Source organism: Saimiri boliviensis, chromosome 1 (genome assembly GCF_048565385.1).
Source record: "Saimiri boliviensis isolate mSaiBol1 chromosome 1, mSaiBol1.pri, whole genome shotgun sequence".
NCBI classification, from domain to species: Eukaryota; Metazoa; Chordata; class Mammalia; order Primates; family Cebidae; genus Saimiri; species Saimiri boliviensis.
Genome location: NC_133449.1, coordinates 290,729,590 through 290,752,928, shown reverse-complemented (window position 1 = coordinate 290,752,928; position 23,339 = coordinate 290,729,590). Strand labels below are relative to the sequence as shown.

The 23,339-nt window shown below is 40.7% G+C and overlaps 1 protein-coding gene across 12 annotated transcripts in view; it reads right to left on the bottom strand.

Moving 5' to 3' along the window:
* The window catches only part of CTNND2 (catenin delta 2), a 937,699-nt gene that overhangs the window by 112,962 nt on the left and 801,398 nt on the right, over positions 1 to 23,339 (bottom strand). For 8 of the 12 annotated variants that reach the window (XM_039468167.2, XM_039468187.2, XM_074387220.1 and 5 more), the window contains 3 exons: positions 15,418 to 15,591; positions 4,268 to 4,342; positions 3,081 to 3,231 (listed from right to left, as the gene is read on the bottom strand). In XM_039468167.2, coding sequence (XP_039324101.1) covers positions 3,081 to 3,231; positions 4,268 to 4,342; positions 15,418 to 15,591 — 400 coding nt within the window. The remainder of the gene's footprint in view (positions 1 to 3,080; positions 3,232 to 4,267; positions 4,343 to 15,417; positions 15,592 to 23,339) is intronic. The other 4 variants (XM_039468169.2, XM_039468194.2, XM_039468183.2 and 1 more) reach the window with 1 other exon arrangement.

The window sequence follows — 23,339 nt, the reverse complement described above, 5'->3', positions numbered from 1 at the left end:
CCTAAAAATGGATTTTAGGACTTAAAAATAAGACCCAAACTATAAAAATTCTAGAAGAAAACATAGGGGGAAAGCTATACAACACTGTCTGGGAAATGATTTTTTTGGATTTAACTCCAAAAGCTCAAGCAACAAAATAAAAAATAGACAAATGGAATCACATCAAACTCAAAGGCTTCTGCAGAGAAAAAAAAATAACTGAATGAAGAGACAACCTACAGATTGGGAGAAAATATTTGTAACCAAAAATATAATTACAGGTTAATATCAAAAATAGATAAAGAATTCAAACAATTCAATAGCAGGAAAACAAATAACCCTATTAAAAATGGGCAAAGAATATGAACAGACATTACTCAAAAGAAGAAATACAAATGGCCAGTATGAAGAAAGGTTCAATATCAGTAATCACTAAAGCAATGCAAATTAAAACCACAATAAGCTATCACCTCACACCTGTCAGAACGGCTATGATCAAAAATATAAAAGATAACAAGTGTTAGTGAGGATGCAGACAGAAAGAAACCCTTGTGCATTATTTGCAGGAATGTAAATTAGCACAACCATGACGGTACTGATTAGAAAAAACAACACATAGTTTCCACAAAAAGCTAAATACAGAATTACTGTATGATCCAGTAATCCCACTTCTGGATATATATCCAGAGACTCTAAGATCAGTATGTCACAGAACTATTTATAGCTCGTATGTTCATTGGAGCGTTATTCATAATAGTCGAGGTATAGAAGCAGCCTACGTGGCCATCAATAGATAAATGAATAAGTAAAATATGGCATATATACACAATGGAATACTACTGAGCCATAGAAAAGAAGGGAATCCTGTCCTTTACAACAACATGGATGAACCTGGAGGACCTTATGCTAAGTGAAATGAGCCAGTTACATATGTACACATGCAACATGGTCTCACTTAAATTTAGAATCTAAAACAAATGAATTTAAAGAACCATAGGCTCGGTGCTGGTGGCTCACACCTGTAATCCCAGCACTTTGGGAGGCTGAGGTGGGTGGATTACCTGAGGTCAGAAGTTTGAGACCAACCTGGCCAACACGGTGAGACCTGGCCTCTACTAAATAAATGCACAAATTAGCTGGGCATGGTGGCACTTGCCTGTAGTCCCAGCTACTCGAGAGGCTGAGGCAGGAGAATTGTCTGAACCTGGGAGGCAGAGGTTGCAGTAAGCCAAGATCACACCACTGAACTCCAGCCTGGGAAACAGAGTGATATCACATCTCAGCAATTTGGGAGGCTGAGGTGGGTGGATAATGAGGTCAGCAGTTCAAGACCAGCCTGGCCAAGATGGTGAAACTGTCTCTACTAAAAACAGAAAATTTAGCCAGGTGTGGTGGTGGGAGCTTGTAATCACAGCTACTCGGGAGGCAGAGGTTGTAGTGAGCTGAGATCGCACCATTGCACTCTAGCCTGGGCGACAGAGTGAGACTCTGTCCCTCCCCACCTCAAGAAAAAGAGACTTTGTAGAAGTAGAGGGTAGAATGGTGGTTATGAGAGACTGAAGGTTAAGAGGAATAAGGAGATATCGGTCGAAGGGTGCAAAGTTTCACTTAGGAGGAATAAGTTTTTTGAGATTTATTGTGCATCAAGGTGACTATGTTAATAATAATGTATTTTATATTTCAAAATTGCTAAGAGTAAATTTTCAAATGTTCTCACCAAAGAAAAGATACTTATTTGAGGAGATGAATATGTTAATCAGCCTGATTGAATCAGTTTACATTATATACATTCAGATTGAGGATCCCTTACTCAAAATGCTTAGGACCAGAAGTGTTTCAAATTTTAGATTTTTTTATTTTGGATTTGGGAATATTTGCAGAATACATACCAGTTAACAATACTGGTGGAACATCCCTAATCTAAAAATTCGAAATTGGAAATGCTTATTGGAGGGCGCATCATGTGGACACTCAAAAAATTTCAAATTCTGCATCATTTCAGATTTTGGACTTTTGGAATAGGGACCCTCAACCTGTATATCACAACATCACTTTGCGGCCCATGAATGTATATAATTATAACTTACTAGTTTGCCATTAAAGAAACACAGTCCTCATGCTAAGTGAAAAAAGTCAGACTCAAAGGTCATATGTTCTACGATTCCATTTATACAAAATACGCAGAATAGGAAGATCCGTAGACAGAGAGCAGAGTGGTGGCTGCTGGGGGCTGGGGAGGGGGATGGAGAGTGACTGCGAATGGACACATGGTTTGCCTTTGGTGTGATGAAAATGTTTTGAAACTTGACACAGGTGATTGTACAATATTATGAATATACTAAATGCCACTAAAACGGTAGACTTTAAAGTGGTCAATTTTATGTGATGTGATATCATCTCAATTAAAAAGAAATTTGCAATCTCACTGATTACCCTTTACTCAGCTCCATTTTGTGATTCATTTGTTTAGTTTGCTGACTGAACATCTCCTTCTCTGGAATGTAAACTCCACAAGGTCAGGGCTTCCTGTCTGTTTTGCTTATTGATGTAATCTCTGGGCCAACAGGCCTGGTACAAAGCAGGCCATAGTCTTGTTGAATAGACAGATGAAAGTATTACTTCTTTCATGCCTTGTCAATAAAGAATCCTCTGTATTTCTTGAATAGCAAATTAAAGAGAAATGATTTCTTAAAAGAATAGGATTATAGGGTTAGTATGGTCTTATGCAAAATAAACTTAAAACAGAGAGGAGAAGAAAAGTCACGTGTGTCCATCAGAATTCCTCTGTTCACCGCATCGGAAACAAACAGCCTGCCAGAGATTCAGGGGATTGGGACAACCGTATCAAGTGCCGAGCATTGAGGTCCTTTTCAATTTGCAAGGATTAGAAATGTCAACAAGCATTGCATTTTCCTCTAAATTCTAAAAGGTAAATCAGTGCACTGGATTTAAACTAGAAGGACAGCAGAAAACACGAGCCTGCTAATAAATGCACGGCTTCTGCGTAAGCCTATGCTGTGCATATGGGTTCCACCACATCTACCCCAAGAGAAAATATTTTCCAGTAACAGCTGAGACGCTGTGACTCAGAGAGAACATACCAATGAGCTCCTTATTTCTCACGTCCAAGGCCATGTTCCGCAGTGCTGTGGCCACCGCACACACCACGCGGTCATTGTCTATCCGGAGCAGCTCCACGAGGATGGGCAGGCCTTTCTCTTTTCGGACAGCGGCTCGGATATAAACTGACCACTGCAAAAACAGGGAAGGTAAAGGGCATTAGAAGCAGGAAGAAAACCCTACATGCAAATAGTACATTTGCATTTTCAGACGGCTGCTTACAGGAGCCAAAAAGGTTGCGTTATCAAGACCTAGGTGCAGAATGGGTTGAATATGTTAGACGGGCATTTAAACTTTTTAACTGCCTTTTTTTGCCTTCAGCACAGGACCAAGATTTCAGGGTTAATCAGTGAACCGTATTAGGTTTCTTTTGCGACAGTGTTTTCGGTACTTGAAGTTGAAAGTCATCTGCGTGATGCAGATACTTGATGCTTCAAGATACAGAGGTTTGGGATGGGCGGATGGGGCCAGTGACATTAAGAGAAATTAAAAAAAAAAACTTCTGAAAAAGTAGAAAATGAGAATGGGTTGTGTGGGAGTGATTTCTCAAAAGAGCTTTGAATTTGGAGACAGGGCACAGAGATGAGTTTCTGAACGTGCCAGTAAGTCATTGGCTGAACAATAAGGAGTGGACTCGTCAGAAACAGGCATGGTAGATAAATGTAAATATGACATTGAAAAGCAAGAGTGCACATTGTAAAATATATTTTTTAAAAAAACACTAAGGTCAAACTGTATTACGTTCAGGGCCATAATTCAGTGTCTTATACATAAAGTAGGACACGAAGTTTGTTTCGGGTTGGTGGTCGTCAGCCTTAATGGAACATAGGTAATGCATCATATTAAAATGTCCTTGTCATATCTGGATGAAGAAGCATTCAGTGTCACTTAACAGAACGCAGGCCCAGATTTTCAGACATTTGCATGTATGATGTATACTGTCCTGTAGTGTCCTGGAGAAGAGCGTGCAATAGAAAAATCTACAAATGCAAGGGTTTCACCTGTTGCAATTTCATTTTGAGTTGAGAAAATTACATTCACGCAATGAGGTTGTGGATTCTGTGGCAGGGTCCTCCTGGGGACCAGTCCTTTCCCACCCAGTCCCCCCAGCAGGCCCCCTCCACCCCCCTTCCCCCATGGGGGCAGGCACCCCAGAGCTGGCTCTCACCTGTGGCAGGCAGGGAGCCCCCTCTGGCAGTGAACGTAGGGCATATGCCATGCCTGCCACATCCTCAGCCCAGCCCTGCATGAAATACGAGATCAAAAAAACAACTTCATCCTGTCCTACATTAGAAGTCACATTCACATAGTTTCTTATCACCATCAACCACATTGTATGCTTTACTCTCATGCCCGCTTTGCGCCTCAAGCTCTGGGAAGCCTTGAGGGGTAGGGGAGCAGGTAAAACTCACTAAAGCATCTCTTGGCTGCAGTGAACTATTTGACAGCTCCACTCTCAGGGAGCAAAGAAGGGATGGTCAGGAAGTGCCAGACATGACAAAACACAGGTGTGCAAACTGCTTCTTGGGAAATGGGAATCTGGAACTGACATCCCTTAGCAAGAAGGAAGCTCTTTCTCCTGGTACAATGCCAACTTTCATCGTGCATTCAATGGACATGCTTCCTCTGGACATAACTGCCTCCCCTAGTCCTTGCACTCTGCTGAGTCTCCAGTTCCCAGCTTGGAAAAGCCTGGGAATCTGAGCTTTTGCAGCCCACTTCCTCCTGGGATCTTCCCCAAAACTAGGGAGAGAAGCTAGAAAAAGGAAGAGAATGCAAATCAGGGTGTGGGGGGTCAACACTGACATATTGCAAAAGGAACATCAATAATAGCTTGCCACATTGGGGAGATACTCTTGGCCTTCTGGGAGATGGCAGGGGTATTCCTGGCAACTTAGGCAGGCCAAAGCATGTGCCCTCAGCCTGATGGGGAAGAGGTGAACTGGGGAAAATGAGTTTATCTCTTCCCCAGCACCATTTCTTTGCAGGCCCCATGCAACTGGCTTATATGTTTGAGATCTCTTCTAATTCATGAAACTCCAGGGAGGTCAGCATTTTTATTTTATGGCCGGGGAAATTTAGGCACAAAGATATTCAATATCCTGCCTACAGGAGTCACCTGCCCCCCTGACTCTGGAGCCTATGACTCCGTATCTGTCTTTTTTATGTGCTGCTGACATTACACTTCCTCCGCCATCAGCCCGTCCCGCCTCCTGTCATCCTCCACACTCAGTCTCCCAGCATGGCCAGCCTTTCTCTCCATCCTTCCAGAGAGGCAGAGGAGAAGCTGGCCATATCTGAAATGAGCCAAGAATAAATGGACATAACTTTGTCTTTCTTAGAAGTCCAGCTACTAGCCACACCCCCAATGTTGGATGAAAAGATGATTTGGTTTTTGGAAAGCAATGGGACTCCTTCAGCTTTGCTGGGAACTGATTTGAGAGCAACAGAACAAAAAATGGCTACTTCGGACCAATAACATGTATGAGATATAGAAACATGTTTTTGGTACAAGAAACTGGTGAGGAGTGACGTGTTCTCCCTAAGAGAGAAAGGGTAACCAGACAACAGATTTGATATTTTTATTATTGAGGCACAGAAAATAGCTTTTATTTTGAAAGGTTGGTTATGTGTATGTTTGTGTGTGTACAGAAGATTTACAATATTATCACAGTAAATGAAGCCAATTTGCCTAGATGGAGTAGGTCCAACACAAGAAGTCATGTCTAATTAGAATTTCTCACTTGTGCCAGGAAAGGATCCCTTCTCCCGACAGGTGATGGGATAAAGCTTTTGCACTCCTTCCCCTGGGGAGAGGCTCAGGCCATTATTTGCCCCAACCAAGTGTTGTCAGCATGGAACAGAGAAGCAGCAGCAAACAGGTACTGTCTAAGGCTAGAGGGCACAGATCCAGGTAAAAGATGGGATGTATTTGGAAGAGAATTAGGGAGAAAACAATTTACCCTCTCCACAGTCATTACAGAGCCTCCATGCTGGGGAAAGAAAGGATGTAGTTTGGAGAGGAAGCAAGAGACGAGGCAGCACTGTGGGGGCTGCCATCTGATCCCTGGAGTCCTCCTGGACAAGCCCTCCTCTAACGATAAGGAGCGCTGGGGATGAAATCCCCCTTGGAGATGGGAGAACAGAAGTCGGCAGAAGCTCAGCTGCCCTTCTTGTATGACAGCAGTGGCCGAGCAAGACTCAGTGAAGTCTCCGGTACCATCCCAGAGTGGGGGGCCACAGAGAACAGTGACAAGGTTTGCTGGGCTGGAGAGGGTTGGGAGGACTCCTGTAGCCCCAGTGTGGCACAGGTAAGCTGCTGGGGGTGGTCTCGAATGGGTGGGGTATGTAGGTTAGCTGAGAAGGAGGAGGGAAGGACCCAGCGCTATAGAGAGGTTACTTGGCCAGGAGGGAGGAGACACATCTGTGGAGCACATGATGGGAGCAGACGATGAAAAAAGATGTCAGGTCGAATGACAGTATCAAGTCTGATGATTTAACAACAGCATTCTGCTGTGAAGGAGACCATGCAAAAAGGATGAAAACCACTGCAATTACTAACAGGGCCAGCAAATTCTAACCACTTCCACAAAAGCAGTGCTAGGGTTTAAAATGGTTACACAGGCCAGGCGCAGTGGCTCATGCCTGTAATTCCAGCACTTTGGGAGATCAAGGTGGGCAGATCACTTGAGGCCAGAAGTTTGAGACCAGCCTGACCAACATGGTAAAAACCCATCTGTACCAAAAATACAAAAATTACCCAGGTGTGGTGGTGCATGCCTGTAAGCCCAGCTACTCAGGAGGCTGATGCAGGAGAATGATCTGAACCCATGATGGGGAGGTTGCAGTGAACCAAGATCCCACCACTGCACACCAGCCTGGGTGACAGAATGAAACTAGGTCTCAAAAAATAAAATAAAATAAATAAATAAACAAATAGTTACATGCTCCTTTGGGAGTCTCTGATAAAGACAAACAAATCCGTTCGTTCTGGAGGCCCTGGTTTGGTGCCAGAGCCTTTGACTCTGGGTTTATGAATACTTGTTTCTCTCTAGAACTGAAGAACAGAATACTGAGGTGGCATATCCTGGGCCACCACATCTCTGATTGTGCTGTGTTGATTCATCTACGTTTTTATGTTAGAATTCCTCTGCAAAGTGACTGCTCAGGCGACTAAACATGTTCGTTCCCAGGTCAGCCATGTCTGAAACTGGACTGGAAAAGGGTTTCTTGTAAAGGGAGTTTTTCAAGTGCTTTAAGTGCAACTGGTGGACTAGGACTTCCCTTTAGAGCAGGATTCCCCAGCCCCTGGGCCACAGGCCAGTTAGGAACTGGGCCGCACAGCAGGAGGTGAGTGGTGGGTGAGACAGCATTACCGCCTGAGCTCCACCTCCGGTCAGAGCAGCAGCAGCATTAGATTCTCATAGAAGCACAAACCCTATAGTGAACTGTGTATGTGAGGGATCTGGGTGGCACGCTCCTGATGATCTGAGGTGTAATAGTTTCATTCCCAAACTATTCTCTGCTCCATTGGATCCATGGAAAAACTGCCTCCCATAAAACTGATTCCCGGTGCCAAAAATGTTGGCACGGCTTTAGCGATAGGTTTTGTCTGCTGGACACCAAACTAAAAATCAATTTAATATATAATTGAGCCCAATTGGTTCAGCTGTTTTTTGTTTGTTTGTTTTTAGTGCTTTAGAGATGCTGCCTCCCTGACTTCTCACTGGGATTGTTGCTGATGAGAAATCTGCCACTTTCCTTATCTTGTATGGAACATGTGTTTTCTTCCTCCGGATGCTTTGAAGATTTTCTTTTTATTGTTGACTTTGAGCAGTTTGATTTTCATGCACTTTGGTTTCATTTCTTCAGGTTCCTTGTGCTTGAGGTAGTTTAAGCTTTGATATGTGAGTTTAAGAGTTCCGTTATATTTGGGAAATTTTCAATCATTATTTTTTCAAAATTCTTTTTTTCTGTTCTCTTCTTTTCTCTCTCCTCTCATTAGAATACTCCAGCTACACATATTATCAGGCCACTTGACACGCACTAACGATCTGTAACTTTCGTTTTTCTTTCTGTGTTTCATTCTGGATAGCTTCTGTTGTCTTCACTGATCTTTTCTTCTGCAGTGTCTAATCTGCTGTTAATCACATCCCATGTATTTTTCATTTCAGACACTGCATTTCAGACTCTAGAGGCTTTATTTACACATTTCCATGTGTAACTTTTAAAATGTTTTGAACATATGGAATAGTTACAATAACTGCTTATTTGATACTTTTAACAATCTGTGTCAGTTCTTGAATTAGTTTTGATTGATTGATTTTTCTCCTTATGATGGATTGTGTTTTCTATTTACTTGCAGGATAGTTTTCAGTTGTATGCCAGACATTCTCAATTTTAATTTGTCGAGTGCTGAATATTTTTGTATTCCTAAGGATATCTGAAAGCTTTGTTCTGGGATGCAGTTAATTCACTTGGAAACTGTTGATCCTTTTGGGTCTAACTTAAGATTTGATAGGAAAGACTACAGCATGGTCAGTCCAGGGCTAAATATTCCTCAGTACCGAGGCAGGACCCTACTGAATATTCTCCCCAGTGGCCCATGGATGATGATATTTTCCTGTCTGGCTCTTGGGAACATGCACTATATGCACCCACATGCGAGTGCCCGATTTCATTCTAGTAATTTTAGGTGTTTCTTTCCCAGCCACGGGTATTTGCCTCAGACACATGTGCTGAGAGGTCTCCTCTTCACATCTCTAGGGTTCTATGTGTGGCTGTCTCCTCTTTTATACTTCATCCTATGAACTCCCATCACTTTGATATCTCTAGATTCCCAGCTCCATCTCCTCAAACGTGAGTCTACCCAGGTTCCCCGGGTCCCTCAGTCTTCGTGCCATGGCTTGGAAATTCTCTCAAGGCAGTGAGCTGAGACAACCAGAGGGCTCACCTTCTTTTGTTTCCAGTCTTTCAGAGATCACTGTCCTTGGCTGACTAATGTCCAGTGTCTTACTAGAAGACCCTAACGTTTCACATATGTGTTTTCTTTATCATTGCTGTTTTCCCTTGAAGAAAGGTAAGTTCGACCCTTTTCATTCCATCTTGGCATCTTGGCTGGAAGTGGAAGTCCCTGGGGTTCAGCTGTTTCTACAGCTTTAAAGTTCTGTAATTTATCATATCATCCAATGACAGTAGTAACGTTAATGCAAAACTATCCAAAAATGGGTTTTCTGCATTTATCAATTTGGACACATATGGCATTTGCAACACAGATGTGATCTTTGCTATCAGCACTACGTCCCAGGTCTTGTAGGGAAGGTCACTGAGTCCTGTGATTAGGGCCCATGACTTGGTTGCAGCCATGCTCCTCCCATCTCCTGCTCCACGGAGTGGGTCTGTCCTTGTCCTGCAACAGACTGGCCATTGCCTGTGTCTGACGTTCCATCTCCAGGAGACTGCTGATTGGACAGGGTGCTCTGATCACTTCTATGTTTATACCGGCCCAGTTTCTAATTCATTAGGCACGATGCTTTGTGTTCCATTATCATCATAGTCTTTCAGAACTCTGTTTCTTTACATGTAAGTCTAACGCTTGGTATCACACCATTAACTAGAGCAAAGACAAATCACTTTGTCTTAGATGATAAGCCATGATTCTTACTTGCATTTGATGGACTCCACTGATCTGCCCTGGTTCATTTTTACAAGATATGCTACCTACTAAGATAAGCTAAATTTAGAGTCTTTCTCAAGACTGTCATCCCTCTCTCTAAGGACAAGTCTCAGATTTCCCAGTTCTCTTACATTTTTTATTTATTTGGGTCACATGGCCAGAGATTCTGTTTCCTTCTTTACAAAGCCCATGTTGCTATTATATTAGCTCATTAAATATTAATGGTTAACATCCAAGTATCTTTGTTCTGTCTTATTTTAAAAATAAATGGCAACTAACAGATGCTTTGAAAAGAGTCACATTTTAAGAGGAAAACTGACTGTACAAAGAATTTAAAATGTTTGACTTCATAGCAAGTACAGATATATGTCTACAGTTCAAATCCTGGATTTTCATAAAGCTCAAGTACAACAGAAATAATCCATAAATGGGAGTTAAAAGAATAATCATTCACATTTTGGAAATCTTGAAAGCACTACACCCAAAAGTTTTGATATTCTGCAACAAACAAAATCATTGTACCGTAAATGAGAAAAAGGTAACTGAAGTCCATGTTGGCAAAGAAAAGCATTTATCAATTTGCTTCTGCCATAAAAACATTATGTTTTTCTGATGCTCATAAACCAAGTAATAAGTGTTTTAAAGTTTAAAAAGTGTTTAGGGCCATTATGAAGATCTAGTTTGCTAGAAAATTTGTCAAAGAAAAAGAGTGTGCATGATCTTCCTATAAAGAGAAATTATTGTTGTAGATAATGAGGTCTATAAAAAGCTGTCTCCATGCAAAATTCTAGTATTTTACCTCTATATTTCTGTTTTTCTTGGGTCATAAAAAGTTAAGAACAAGAAAGAACTACCACTAAATTTTAACAGGTGCTATAAAAATACATTTTAAAATTCTAGATTTCAGATGGTAACACTGTATGCTGCTGTGTATCCTAATTCAATCTTTTTGTAATTCAAGATTTTTTTCTGAAATCATCTTTTTTAAAGTAAGGATTTATCTGTTTGGTTTCTGGACAAGTCATCCTTTATCTTCTTTAAGTTATAATAATTTATCTTTGCTTGGCTTAATGATAATCTTTTCAAATCTTTCCTAAGAACTGTCTACTCACTCTTCTCATAAATATGGCAAATCAGTAAATTACACAGTAGATGATGATAATGTCACTGATCCCTAAACATGTATTTGTAGTTTGATAAGAAATTTCTTATGTATGTATGAATATGTTTATAACTACTCCCAAATATTCCTTAGCAACCCCTTGTCATACCTGAGAACTATCCCATTATCCAGAATTATTAGAGAAGTAGTACTTCTGATAACCAAGACTGACATCCTAAGAGTCAAAATTCTACTTTAACCATTGGGATGGAAATCTTTCTCAAATGCTTTCTGTCTTCTAAAATTACTAGTAATAACATTTTTTTGATGACAGAAGGTCAATCATGACTCTCAGAATAGATGGAACAGCCATGACATTGAATGGTCTCTGACAGTTTTTCTTTCTTGCTTTTTTTCTTTTCTTTTCTTTTTTTTTTTTTTGAGATAGACTCTTGCTCAGTCACCCAGGCTGCAGTGCAGTGGCATGATCTCGGCTCAATGCAAACTCCGCCTCCTGGGTTCAAGCGATTCTCCTGCCTCAGCCTCCCAGTAGCTGGCATTACAGGTGCACGCCACTACAACCAGCTAGTTTTTTTGAATTTTTAGTAGAGATGGGGTTTCACCATGTTGGCCAGGCTGGTCTTTAAACCCCAGACCTCAAATGATTCGCCTGCCTCAGCCTCCCAACGTGCTGGGATTATACGCATGTGCCACTGTGCACGGACCTTTCTCGGATTTTTATATTCCATTTTCCTAACTCTTCTGTCTTTTCTGTTTGCCAGCACGGTATCTACTCTCCCTTCTTAAGATGGTCTATGTGTCTGCTCACAAGAGTTCTTGCATTTTTAAACTTGTTGATTGAAGTCCAATACGGACTGGGAAATTGAAGGTTGTTGTTAAGCTTTGTCTAAAGCAGAACAGCTTTTGTGATGGTGACTTTGGCTATTCTATACCCTTCTGTCTTTCTCTTAGTAGTCTTGACTCTCTGCAGTGGAGACATTTACTAAAGAAATGCCTTCTGGATATGTGGGATAACTGTGCTGAACTAATGCACAGATTTGTTGTGGTAGAAACAGTCAGTAACATGCTATCGCCAGAAAATATTAAGAGCGATGATCATACTTCTTCCATAATTCCCATTATGTGAAGTAGATGAGACCTTAAAATATAAAGATAGTAGGCTGGGTGCGGGGGCTCAAGCCTGTAATCCCAGCACTTTGGGAGGCCGAGGTGGGTGGATCACGAGGTCAAGAGATCGAGACCATCCTGGTCAACATGGTGAAACCCCATCTCTACTAAAAACACAAAAAATTAGCTGGGCATGGTGGCACGTTCCTGTAATCCTAGCTACTCAGGAGGCAGAATAATTGTCTGAACCCAGGAGGCAGAGGTTGCAGTGAGCCAAGATTGTGCCAGCCTGGGTAACAAGAGTGAAACTCCGTCTCAAAAAAAAAAAAAAAAAAGCATATATATATATATATATATGGAGAGAGAGAGAGAGAGAGAGAGAGAGAGAGAGAGAGAGAGATAGTATAACTCTTTTTAAACTTATCAATTTCTTACTCTACACACCTAAAGACCCACACATATCTAAAAAGTTCTTGCAACTGATCTGTGTAAGATCTGGAAACTTACACAGAAAACTCAGCACGGTAGAAACTGCAGAACTGAGCCTTCGCTGCTGAACTCTGCAGCCTGCAATACATTGTTCAGTCTGGACACTGAAAAGAAAATTGTTCTCTTCTAACTTCTTTCGATCTGTTTTACATTGTATTGACAGTATAGTGCCATCTGAACCAAAGAACCAAATAAAAAATCATAAAATGTGACCATCTGAAGATGGCCTGGTAACTAATATGTGCTACTAAATTCTTATTGACCAGTAGACATTAATAAATAGAAAACACTACGCTGCTCAAGGAAGACATGTGGACATAGATAGTAGTCGAGATAAATGCTCACGTTTGATTTTTTTCACGCAGCCAAGCACAGGGGTGGGCAGTGAGGTACAAGAAGATAAATGGGGCTTGGTTTCTGCCCATAGCAGGCAACAGATCAAATTCTCTTCCAGAGGACAGTCTTAGCAGCTCAGAAGGACTCGTCGTATGAATGAATGACTAGTGTCACTGATTCTTAAATTGGATGTTTAGATGTGGTGCAGTTCTTTGTACTTTAACATGTCTTTTTTATCTGTCTGCTTTTAGGATTTTTTTCTTTGTTACTAATTTTGAGCAATTTGATGAAAATATACCTTGGTATCGTTTCTTCATGTTTTCCGTGCTTGGGGTTCCTTGAGCTGCTTAGATCTGTAAGTTTATGGTTTTCATTAAATTTAGAAAATTTTCAACCATTATTTCTTTAAATTTTTTTCTGTCCTTTCTCCTCTCATCTGGGGACTCCATTTACACATATATGAGGCTACTTGAAGCTCACTGATGCACTGCATATTTTTTCTTCTTTTTTTCTTTGTGTTTCATTTTGGATCACTCCTATCGCTGTCTTGAAGTTCACGAATCTTTTATTCTGTAATCTTTAATATTTTAATTCTAGAAGCTTGAGTTTGTTCTTTTATATGTTTTCCCCATTTCTACTTTGTGAACATATAGAATATAGAGTTTAAAGGTTGAAGTCTCACATTCAAAATCTTCTAGAGCCCAAAGACATTTCTCCACTTTTAAGTTGTTATGATTACATGATAATGACATAAGTACTTCTCAAGGAAAATGATAATTGATAATAAATTAAAAAATAAATAAAGGAAGAAAGAAGAGAGAGAGACAGAGAAAATCAACATCTTAAGATGGCACACCTGATTTGCCACCATCTAGATGTTTGTGTCTTAGTCAGGCTGATGCCTGAAGCCCAGAGCCTATTTCCGTGCACCTGTCTAGTTAATGATGCAAGGCTGGGGAACCGGGTAGGGTCACGTAGCTCTTGAGCACATGAGTGCTCATGGGCACATACAGTGTCTTGGCCTATGACATCTTGCTCTCATCCTTGCATCCAGTGTTGTGATTGACGTGCGTGATATAGAGTGAAGCAGCCCTGATTTTCTCTGTTTGCAGATGACACATCTGAGACACAGTGATGTGCTGTAATTTGCCCAGGCTCACCGTGCTCAGAAAAGGTAGAGCCTTAGTTTGAACTGTGATTTGAGTCAAAGCTTCCTGGATCATGCTAAACTTAGAGAGACATAAGACCTAAGGCCTCGTTCCAGGAAGTGATTTCCATCCATATTTCTTTCCTGCTCCCGTAAGACTATGCTCTGAATGTCTACCTGGTGCAACTCTGCTTTTGAAGCTTTTCTTCACCAATCTCTGGTTGCAAGCAAGAAACGGGTATAGCTTTAGGGCAGTCTATGGGCAACGTATAGAAAAGGGCTAATTATGTCCATCCCTAAGACTCTTAGGAGAAGAAGTGAGTCCAGCCATGAGGCAGCGGCCAGCTCTGTGGGAGGAATTGTCAGGGGCTGGGGCCCATGAGCTGGGATGGCACACCCAAGAAAGAAGGAAGTTCTGTAGCTTGGACCGTAGCAATGGAAACAAAGGATGACACAGAGAGAATGACAAGAAGGCAGACATCCAAAGGAATAAGCAAAGGGGAGGGTGCAGTTACATCATGCTGAGGCTAGGGTGTGTGCTGTGTGTGACACCTGTGGCCTTGAGCTTCTGAACATTATCTGTAGTTATATGTATATGTTAACATGGTTTAGAAGAAAATAAATGTCAAGGAAAGGAGTGATTGATGATTCTCCCGCATCCCAGGATTTGATGTGAAATGAATGGAACGTGGATGGCAGAAGTGTAAACTTGCTCTCTCGGTATTCTCCCCACCTGCCTCATTCTTCTAAGAGGCCCCACTTTTTTAGCAACAAAGCAAGTTAACACACTGGTAACTAGACTCAGGAATTGCTTCCTAGGGTGAGTCTCTTTCTGCCCAAAATGAGTGTCACGAAAATCAATCAGGAACAGTGTCAGTTGATAAGTACTCAGAAAAAGGCTGTTCTAATTTCCTCTCCAATCATACATTTGCTTTAACACTTTTGCCAAAGTCAACTAACAACACTATTCTTCTCTGTAAGCCCATGCTTTAAAAACACAAGGGGTTCTTTTCTTTCCTTTTGGGACTGGGACCCGGCACATTTTAAGTGTTCACATGGGGTTTACACAGGTGTTTGGGCATTAACTCTCTTACCAGTTAATGATAGCGCTTTGAAAAAATGTCAACCTGTCACAATCTCCACTGAAAACAAAGTAGCTCAGCTACATGAATAGAATGAAAAACATTTCACAGCATTTTCAGTGACTATAATCACATCTATTCCTCTCTGTCTGTAGTGATCTTCAAGGACCCCTGAGCCTTTAAGACAAATTTTTAAAAGGAATACATTTCCAAGTAAAACAGTTCAATATAAATGGTTTTTCTCTAATGTCCTAAGAATCTTTATTAGAATTGCATTTCTCAAAACTGGACTTGTATTGTTTTCTGAGGAGTTGCTCATAATTCCAGATTTCTTTTTATTGTAATGAACTGGCCATACCTTCCAGCTCCCTGCAGCCAAGTTCTGCAGGGCGCCTGCCGCCCCTTCCAGCGTGTCTGGATTTGAGCACTCAGAGAGCAGTGTGAGGTAGGGTTTGACTATTGATGGGTGCCACAGCATCTGGATCCCTTTTGGTGGTTCGGCACAGTCTGGAAGAGGTCCTACTCCATCCCACTGGTGGAACAAAAACAAGAGAGCAAACATCTTTAACAACTTTATGCTTCCCAACATTGCCTTCCTCAAACATTACAGGCAAAAACAAAAGCAGAGCATTATCACAGTTGGCGAACACAGACTGCAGGGAGGCTACTGCATCAGCAGTCCAGGGATCACTAAAAGTAAGCAGCTATTCCTGCCCACCGAGAGCTTGGGATCGAGGGTGAAGGGTGGTTTGGAGGATGCACACAAGAGAATGTAACTGCAGAAGTGGATAAGCTCTCCAAGAATGATTCTAACATGTTGCTGTAGGAAGGAAGGGGAAGAGAATTAATTTTGATTGAGCAGGTTGGAAGAAGGATAAAGATCAAGGTAGCATATTTTATAGTTAGCATACTACAGGTGCTGCTTAATAATTATAAGCAATCAAATGCCCTCACTTTTTATGCATAATTATTAATGCGATAAACACCTATATAATTTGCTACATACATACAAATTGGGTACTATTGTTGCATTTAACAAATGAGAGAATCGATAAAAGAGAGAAACTGCTATGGTTTATTAGACACATTAACATGAGCTATAGGCAAATCTAGGTCTTAGAGCAATCATGATAGTTAAATTTGCCTTGAATTGAATCTAATGAATAACAGGATAATGTGTAATTCAAAATTAATTACACATGATTTAGAAATTATGGCTTGCATGCTCAAAGGAATACCAGTCAACCATTAAGAATGATCCTTATGAAGACTATGTAGCAACTTGGACAAATTACAACAGTGAAAGTTAAATGATCAAAGCAGGATGCAAAGTAGTATGGGATTTGTATTTTATTCCAAGTAAAATGAATCATAAAACACCTGTAATTATCATAAAAATTTATTAATAAAATGTCTTTTTTTCTACATGTCAAACTTCCTGTTCTATTACTCTTACCATTTTAAAACTATTAAAAATTAAAATAATGATTCTGATCTTTGATTACACAAAGGCTTTGTCTTTTGTGAAAACAATGAGTATAATTAAAATGCTATGCTTTTAGAAAAAATATACACATATTCAGTTCTGGGAAAAATCACTGTAAAATAAAACAATTTCTTTATAATTTAGTGTGAGAACATGAAGGTGTTTAGCTTATTAGTGTATTTATTGATGATTACTTAAAATACAGTATAAATGACACACACTAAACATACTTGCAGATATTTTATGCATATACATATATGTGCATGTATAGATAAGTGTGTGTATAAATATAAAAAATAAAACCATATTTCTGAACATAAGTCCTTAGTTCTGAATATTTTACTCCAAGAAAATACATGCTTATTTTGTATCCTTGCGACATAAAAATAGAAAAGTGAGTAGAGATGCTGTTGTCACAAATAATTTCAAAAATTTCATTATTTCCCAAAAGAAGCTAAAATGCTTGTCTTCTTTTCCTCAGTGATGATACAGCTTAGTTTAAGTCAAGGCTAAAGCTCAGAGACAAATGACATCCTATTAAAGTTCATTTTCAATGAACATGTCATTCAATTTTAACTTTATAACAAGGACACTCAGTGTGGAACGCTTCCTGTCCTTTTAACCAAAGCCACTTCTTAGCTATTCTAAGATGACTTGGCACCTATGCACAGCCTATCAATAAACCCAATACATCTCCTTTAAATAAAAAAAAAGAAGGAAGTGAACTAGCCCTGTCACATTGCTCCTAGTTCATTATTTGAGCCTGGCTTGCTGCACTGAATAGAAAGTGGGCTCTAGAAGAAGACAGCAGTCATTCTGTACGTTTGTCAATTTCAACGACAAAGCAGTGGGCTCTCAAAGGAGACCAGCCTGGGGTAGTGAATCTATCTGCTATAGTAACAAGAAATGGCAAATCATTTCTTTTATTTCATATTATATCTTGTTATCGCCTTAAACATTTAAAGCAATTATTTTTATATAAGAATTTGATACAATTCAGAAAAATCAAAGTGTGAAACTTCCAACTCAACATGGATGAGATTTTCCTCTGATGTAAGAGCTAACCTAACGGCGAGAGGTATGGCGAACTGGTATCTGCATGCTCATTACTTGAAGAGGGAGAAGTAGCCGTGTTATCTTTTGCTGGGTTTCAGCTTTCTCTCCTTTTCTAGCTTCTGTGCAATAAAGCAGGATGAATGGTTAAGTCAGTAGATAACTTTCTTCAGGCTCTGACATGTCATCTATGTAGCTCTTAAATACCTTTTATTACAATCCTTTCTTAATGGCGACAGAGAGAATCTGAAGGAAATAAGAAGACAACTGATGTGAACACAGATAATCTTTGAAGGCAACTGGAGATGGAGTTCAAAGGAGATTCTTGGCTATTTTAGCACGTTGATGGTGCCCTGGTATGTTAATATTGAAACAAAAAGGACTATTTCAAAGCCAGTCAATGTATCTGCCAGACCTTTATCTGGGTACTTTATTCAAACTTTTATTAAGTTAATGGGGGAAAAGTATCGTAAGTTAATAGGGAAAAAAGCCTATTAAGAATACATTTCCATAAGCTGTAAAATGAATGGAAGTATTCTTTAAGACTTGGGTTAACATACCTGAAATTATTTTGTCCAGCTCATCAACATCAACAAGTCAATATGGCAGTGGTGAGGTTAGGATCAGACTGATGTAAGTAAGACAATTCTGCACATGACAACTTTTGATGCTCGAAGGTGAGCATTCATGAAAGAATCATGGGATATACACTCTTTTACCCAAGTAGAAATACTGTATTTATGAATTTAAATATAAGGTGTTTCTATTCTAAAATATCTACAAAAATGTGACATTATCTGAAGCCATGCAGTGGCTTAATCTTTAACATAATTGAAGCCATGATCGCAGTTATTTAGTCCCGAAGAACACGAGACGGAACTTAGAAATCTTATGCAAACTGTGCTCATTTTGGAGGACTGTATCTTGAGGACCTGCTCCCAAAAACCGTTTAAGAGCTTGAAATATGCAAAGAAAACATAGAGAAGTAAAATGTCATCAAGTTGGGAGAGAGAACTTTCTATATAATAAAGAAAGAACACATGAAGACAAAGTATTTCCACAACAGCAGGGGTGGCAATGCCAGGAGAGAGTTTTGGTTTTTGATTATGTTATCTGCATGAGAACTACACATGAGGTGGTGGGGGGGGGAAGAAAGAAAGAGAGAGAGAGAGAGAGAGAGAGAGAGAGAGAGAGAGAGAGAGAGTGTGTGTGTGTGTGTGTGTGTGTGTGTATGTTTATGTATCTTCATTCCTCAGGTTGCAGTTTAAAACTAAAGCAGAATAGAGAAAGAAAAAAGAAATAGCATTAGGAGAATGGCATTTGTGGTTTTAAAAAAGGTTTTTTTGGCTGGGGTGGTGGTTCATGCCTGCAATCTCAGCACTTTGAGAGGCTGAAGTGGGCGGATCACGATGTCAGGAGATGGAGACCATCCTGGCCAACATGGTGAAACCCCTCCTCTACTAAAAATACAAATGGCGCACACCTGTAGTCCCAGCTACTCAGGAGGCTGAGGCAGGAGAATCACTTGAACTGGGGAGACAGAGGTTGCAGTGAGCCAAGATTGCACCACTGTACTCCAGCCTGGTGACAGAGTGAGACTCCATCTCAAAAAAAAAAAAAAGGTTTTGTTGGGTTTCATCTTGTTCCAGCTTGGGGGAAATTTTCAATGAAAATATCCATTCCTCCTCAGAATTTTACTCCTTATGTTTGAGAGTTACATAAATGTTCCACAATTCTGCACAACATGCTAATTTTCATCTGTTATATTTTAGCAAATAAAATTTACAAAAGTTGTAACAGTCCTAAAGTCTTATAGATACTACTTAAATGTTCAAATTACACTTTGTGCAAGTCATTTACATGTTGTTGAACAGGACGATATACCAAATAATATATTACTGGCATAATAATAAGCCTCCACTTATGAATTATCTTGATGAGGGAAATTTATAATTTGACACACATACTTAGAGTTCATAAAGCTAAGGAATAAGGTGGTTATAACCAGAGTATTTGAAAACTGAGTAATTGAGAATTAAAGCTCCATTGGTGACAGACTGGCAGCAAAGCAGTGAGTGGATATAGATCACAGAACAAAGCAATAGACTGATTTTTTGCCACCCAAATAGTGCCTCACTCAATAATGTATCAGCATTTTTTTTTTACTGGCTTCAAATATATGATTGCATGACTAATATCCATAAAAACTTGTCTAACAGTTTCTGTCATTCAATTTTCTAAAATTGTAGAGAATTGAAAATATGTATTCTCTCATTAAGAAGGTAATGCTCAAAATCTTTTCAGAAAAAAAGAGAATATCAAGCTTCCCAAGATGGGAGGTAAGGGACTGCTAACATTCAGACATGATGCTTTTTGATATGATCACCATAAGCACAGAGGATACGTAGTAGCCACTGTAAAAAAGGTCTGCTTAGGAAGAAAATAACTTATGTGTGGGGATCTGCTCAACGTGTATGTTAAAAAGAAAGAAACCTTTCTTTGGATTTTCTTATATTTCGAAGATTTCTATCTCAGTTGGGTTTGAGAATGAAAGAGTGGAAGCCATTTGCTCCTTATATGAAGAGAAAGACGTAAGTTAGGGACAAAAACCTGAAAATAGGCTGGGCACGGTTGTTCATGCTCTTAATCCCAGCACTTTGGGAGGCTGAGGCAGGTGGATCACTTGAGGTCAGAAATTTGAGACCAGCCTGGTCAATACAGTGAAACCTCACCCCTACAAAAACAGAAAAATTAGCTAGGTGAGGTCAGGAGTTTGAGATCAGCCTGGCCAACATGGTGAAATGCTGTCGCTACAAAAATACAAAAATTATTCAGGTGTGGTGGTGCACACCTGCAATTCCAGCTACTTAGGAGGTTGAGGCAGGAGAATCACTTGAAACCGGGAGGCAGAGTCTGCAGTGAGCTGAGATGGCGCCACTGCACTCCAGCCTGGACGACACAGCGAGACTCTGTCTTAAAAACAAAAAAACCCTGAAGGTAAAGATGTCAATATACTTTATATAAAAAAAAGAGATTTTGTAAACATGGGGTTCCTTAAGTTATGGGGACTCACAGGACTCCTCTAATGATTACATTCATAAAGCCCCTAATGAATGAGAGGAATTACACGACAATTTCTTCTCTTCCCTCTGAGCCGTCCTACCACTGCTCTAGTCTTTGATCTCCAGTGCACTGGGCTGAGTACCGAGGAGACGCCGGCAAGGAGCAGTGAGTGAGTGTGGAGAAGGATTTCCACTTCAGGAGAAAAAGTGCTAAAATACACAGGTCCTCTTCGCAAATGTCATCGGCTTCATACGGTCTCCGCCAATCAAGTTTGTGTGCAGAAAAGGCCTCTTACTGCTGAGTCCCATCTTCAGAACATCAACAGAAGAGGCTAGCTTCACCAGCAGAATGCATCTCGCTTACCTAGATTTCTCTACCAATTAGGGAGCATTACAGTCATCACACATGTGCAGGCTCACTTTCATTTTTAAAGATCTTTCAGTGAAATCAACAACAGACCAGAGATACTGCAAGATAAAGGGAGTGGACGTGCAGCATCGGGGAAACGTTCTGATTTTAAGATCCCACTCTTTCCTCTTGGGGGAACTCACACATTGCCAAATGTAGGAAGAAAAGATGGCTCTAAGTAGGTAAACTGTCAGAGAATGTTCTCTCAAGCAGGGTCTGGTTTAATGAAGCTGCAGCCAGCCCTACCTCCTTTAAAAAGCAACAATCAAAACCCAAGTCCATCCCCCATCTGCCACTCTTGCTTGGCCTGCTTTGAACAGCATAATTACATAATTTGCCTTTACAGCGTTGCATGGCCACTTCCAGCTTTTGGGGGCTTAAAGGTGGAAGGATAGAGGTAATGGGTGTTTTAAAACTCCAGTTAACTGTAAAAAGCCAGAGAGTAGTGGTTCTTTGTGTTGATTCTTAGGAATTTCAAAGAAAAGGGTATGCGAGTGTCTGAATCCCCCTAGGAGCTGTTCAGAAGACTTCGGCTGCAGCTGAGGCTGAGGCTGTGCAAAGAGGGAATCGAGTTGATGGCTCATTATCTGTATTTATGTGGCACTGCATTGTCTCCAGGCTCTCCTTGCAAAAGAAAGAAGGGGTTTTGCATTTGAGAGATTAGAAATCCGCATTAAAGAGGCAGGATGAGGTGTCATCTGAACAAAGCATTAGGGCAAAAGAGATTCAGGAATAGCCTTGCTGATGTACCTCCTCCTGTTGGAAGCCAAGGGGCCAGGTGGGCACACATCCCTCAGGAGTGAGGCTGGTGATGCTGCCCACTCCATAGACTGTCATTATAAGACCAGCCACTGTGCTGTTGCCCTATAAAGGACAGCTGTCAAGGCTGCTCACGTGACTGGGCCTGCCTGTCCCGTCCCAAAGTCACTGTGATGGAACCAACTGGGGCATCACTGATGCTCATCTAGAATTCTCTCTGCTACTAATTTGCCATCCACATCTAGGGAAACCTGGGCCACAGCCGTCCCTGTTACTGCCTTCTAAAGGGGCTTTGTCCCTGATGTGCCAACTTCCTTCGGATAATCCTGTGGTCTTGGTTATTTGTTATATGTTTGGTGATAGGTCCTTCAAAAGACAATCTAGTCCAATGGTCTCAACCAGCAATTTTAACACCCAGGGGGACACGCAGCAATGCCTGGGCATTTCTGGTTGTCATGACTGTGGCAGAAGGTGCCACTGGCATCCCGTGGGTAGAGTCCAGGGAGGCTGGCAAATACCCTGCAATGTGCAGGCCAGCTCCCTGCAACAGAGAGGTATGCTGTCCCAATTGTGACTGGTGTTGAATTTCAGAAGCCCTGGTCAAGTTGTAAAAGACAGTGTTGATGGTGTGGAAGACTGAGACAAAATGCAATCAAGAAAACTAAATGAGACACCTGAGACAGAGTTTTAAGTCTATGAACTCACTGAAACTAAAAGAGCAGAACTCTTAAGTGGCAGGCTCTGTTTTCTACTAGAGGTGAGAAAGAAGTAGAGGAATCTGGTTCATCCATGGATAATGGCAGAGGAGAGTTGCTGCACAAAAATGTGCAGCCGTGATCTTTGCAGGCTCATGAGATATGCTGCTTCCAGGACATGAAATATCATGCCTTGAGTCCACAAGTTCTGGCATATGGCGAGGTGAAAGCCGAGGGAGACCGTACTAGAACCCGCCAAGAGGAATGGGCAGCAGCTGAAAGAAGCAGATGGTTAGAAAGGAAAGGATATTAAGCGGCAAAAGAAAAAGTATGTTACTAATCAGAAAATGAAAACTGGGAAAAAAGAAAAATAACCTGTGATATTAGGAAATAAAAACCTAGTCGCATCCAAATGTCATGAAGAGCAGATCCACGGAGTGATAAGAAACAAACGGAGGCCATGAACAGAAATTGTCACTGACATTTACAGTGATCAAGATAAATTCTGGTTTGTGTATCCAGTCTTAAAAACATGCATTTGGTCTCGCTATTTCACTTCTAAGAATTTATTCTTAAGAAGTGATTAAGGGTGTAGGTGAGACTTAACTACACAGATGTGGATTACAGTTTACATTAGTAGAAACTTGGAAGCAATCTCATTTTCTAAGACTAGGGGATTGGTAGTCCTCCACCACGGAATTCACAGTAGCTCTCCTGCATTCCAGTGTGAAGAACTGTTTATCAGCAAGGAAAGAAGTCAGTCTGTGTCCAACGATAAGCCGCCATAAAGCGGTCAGCAGAGTGACACAGAGCAGA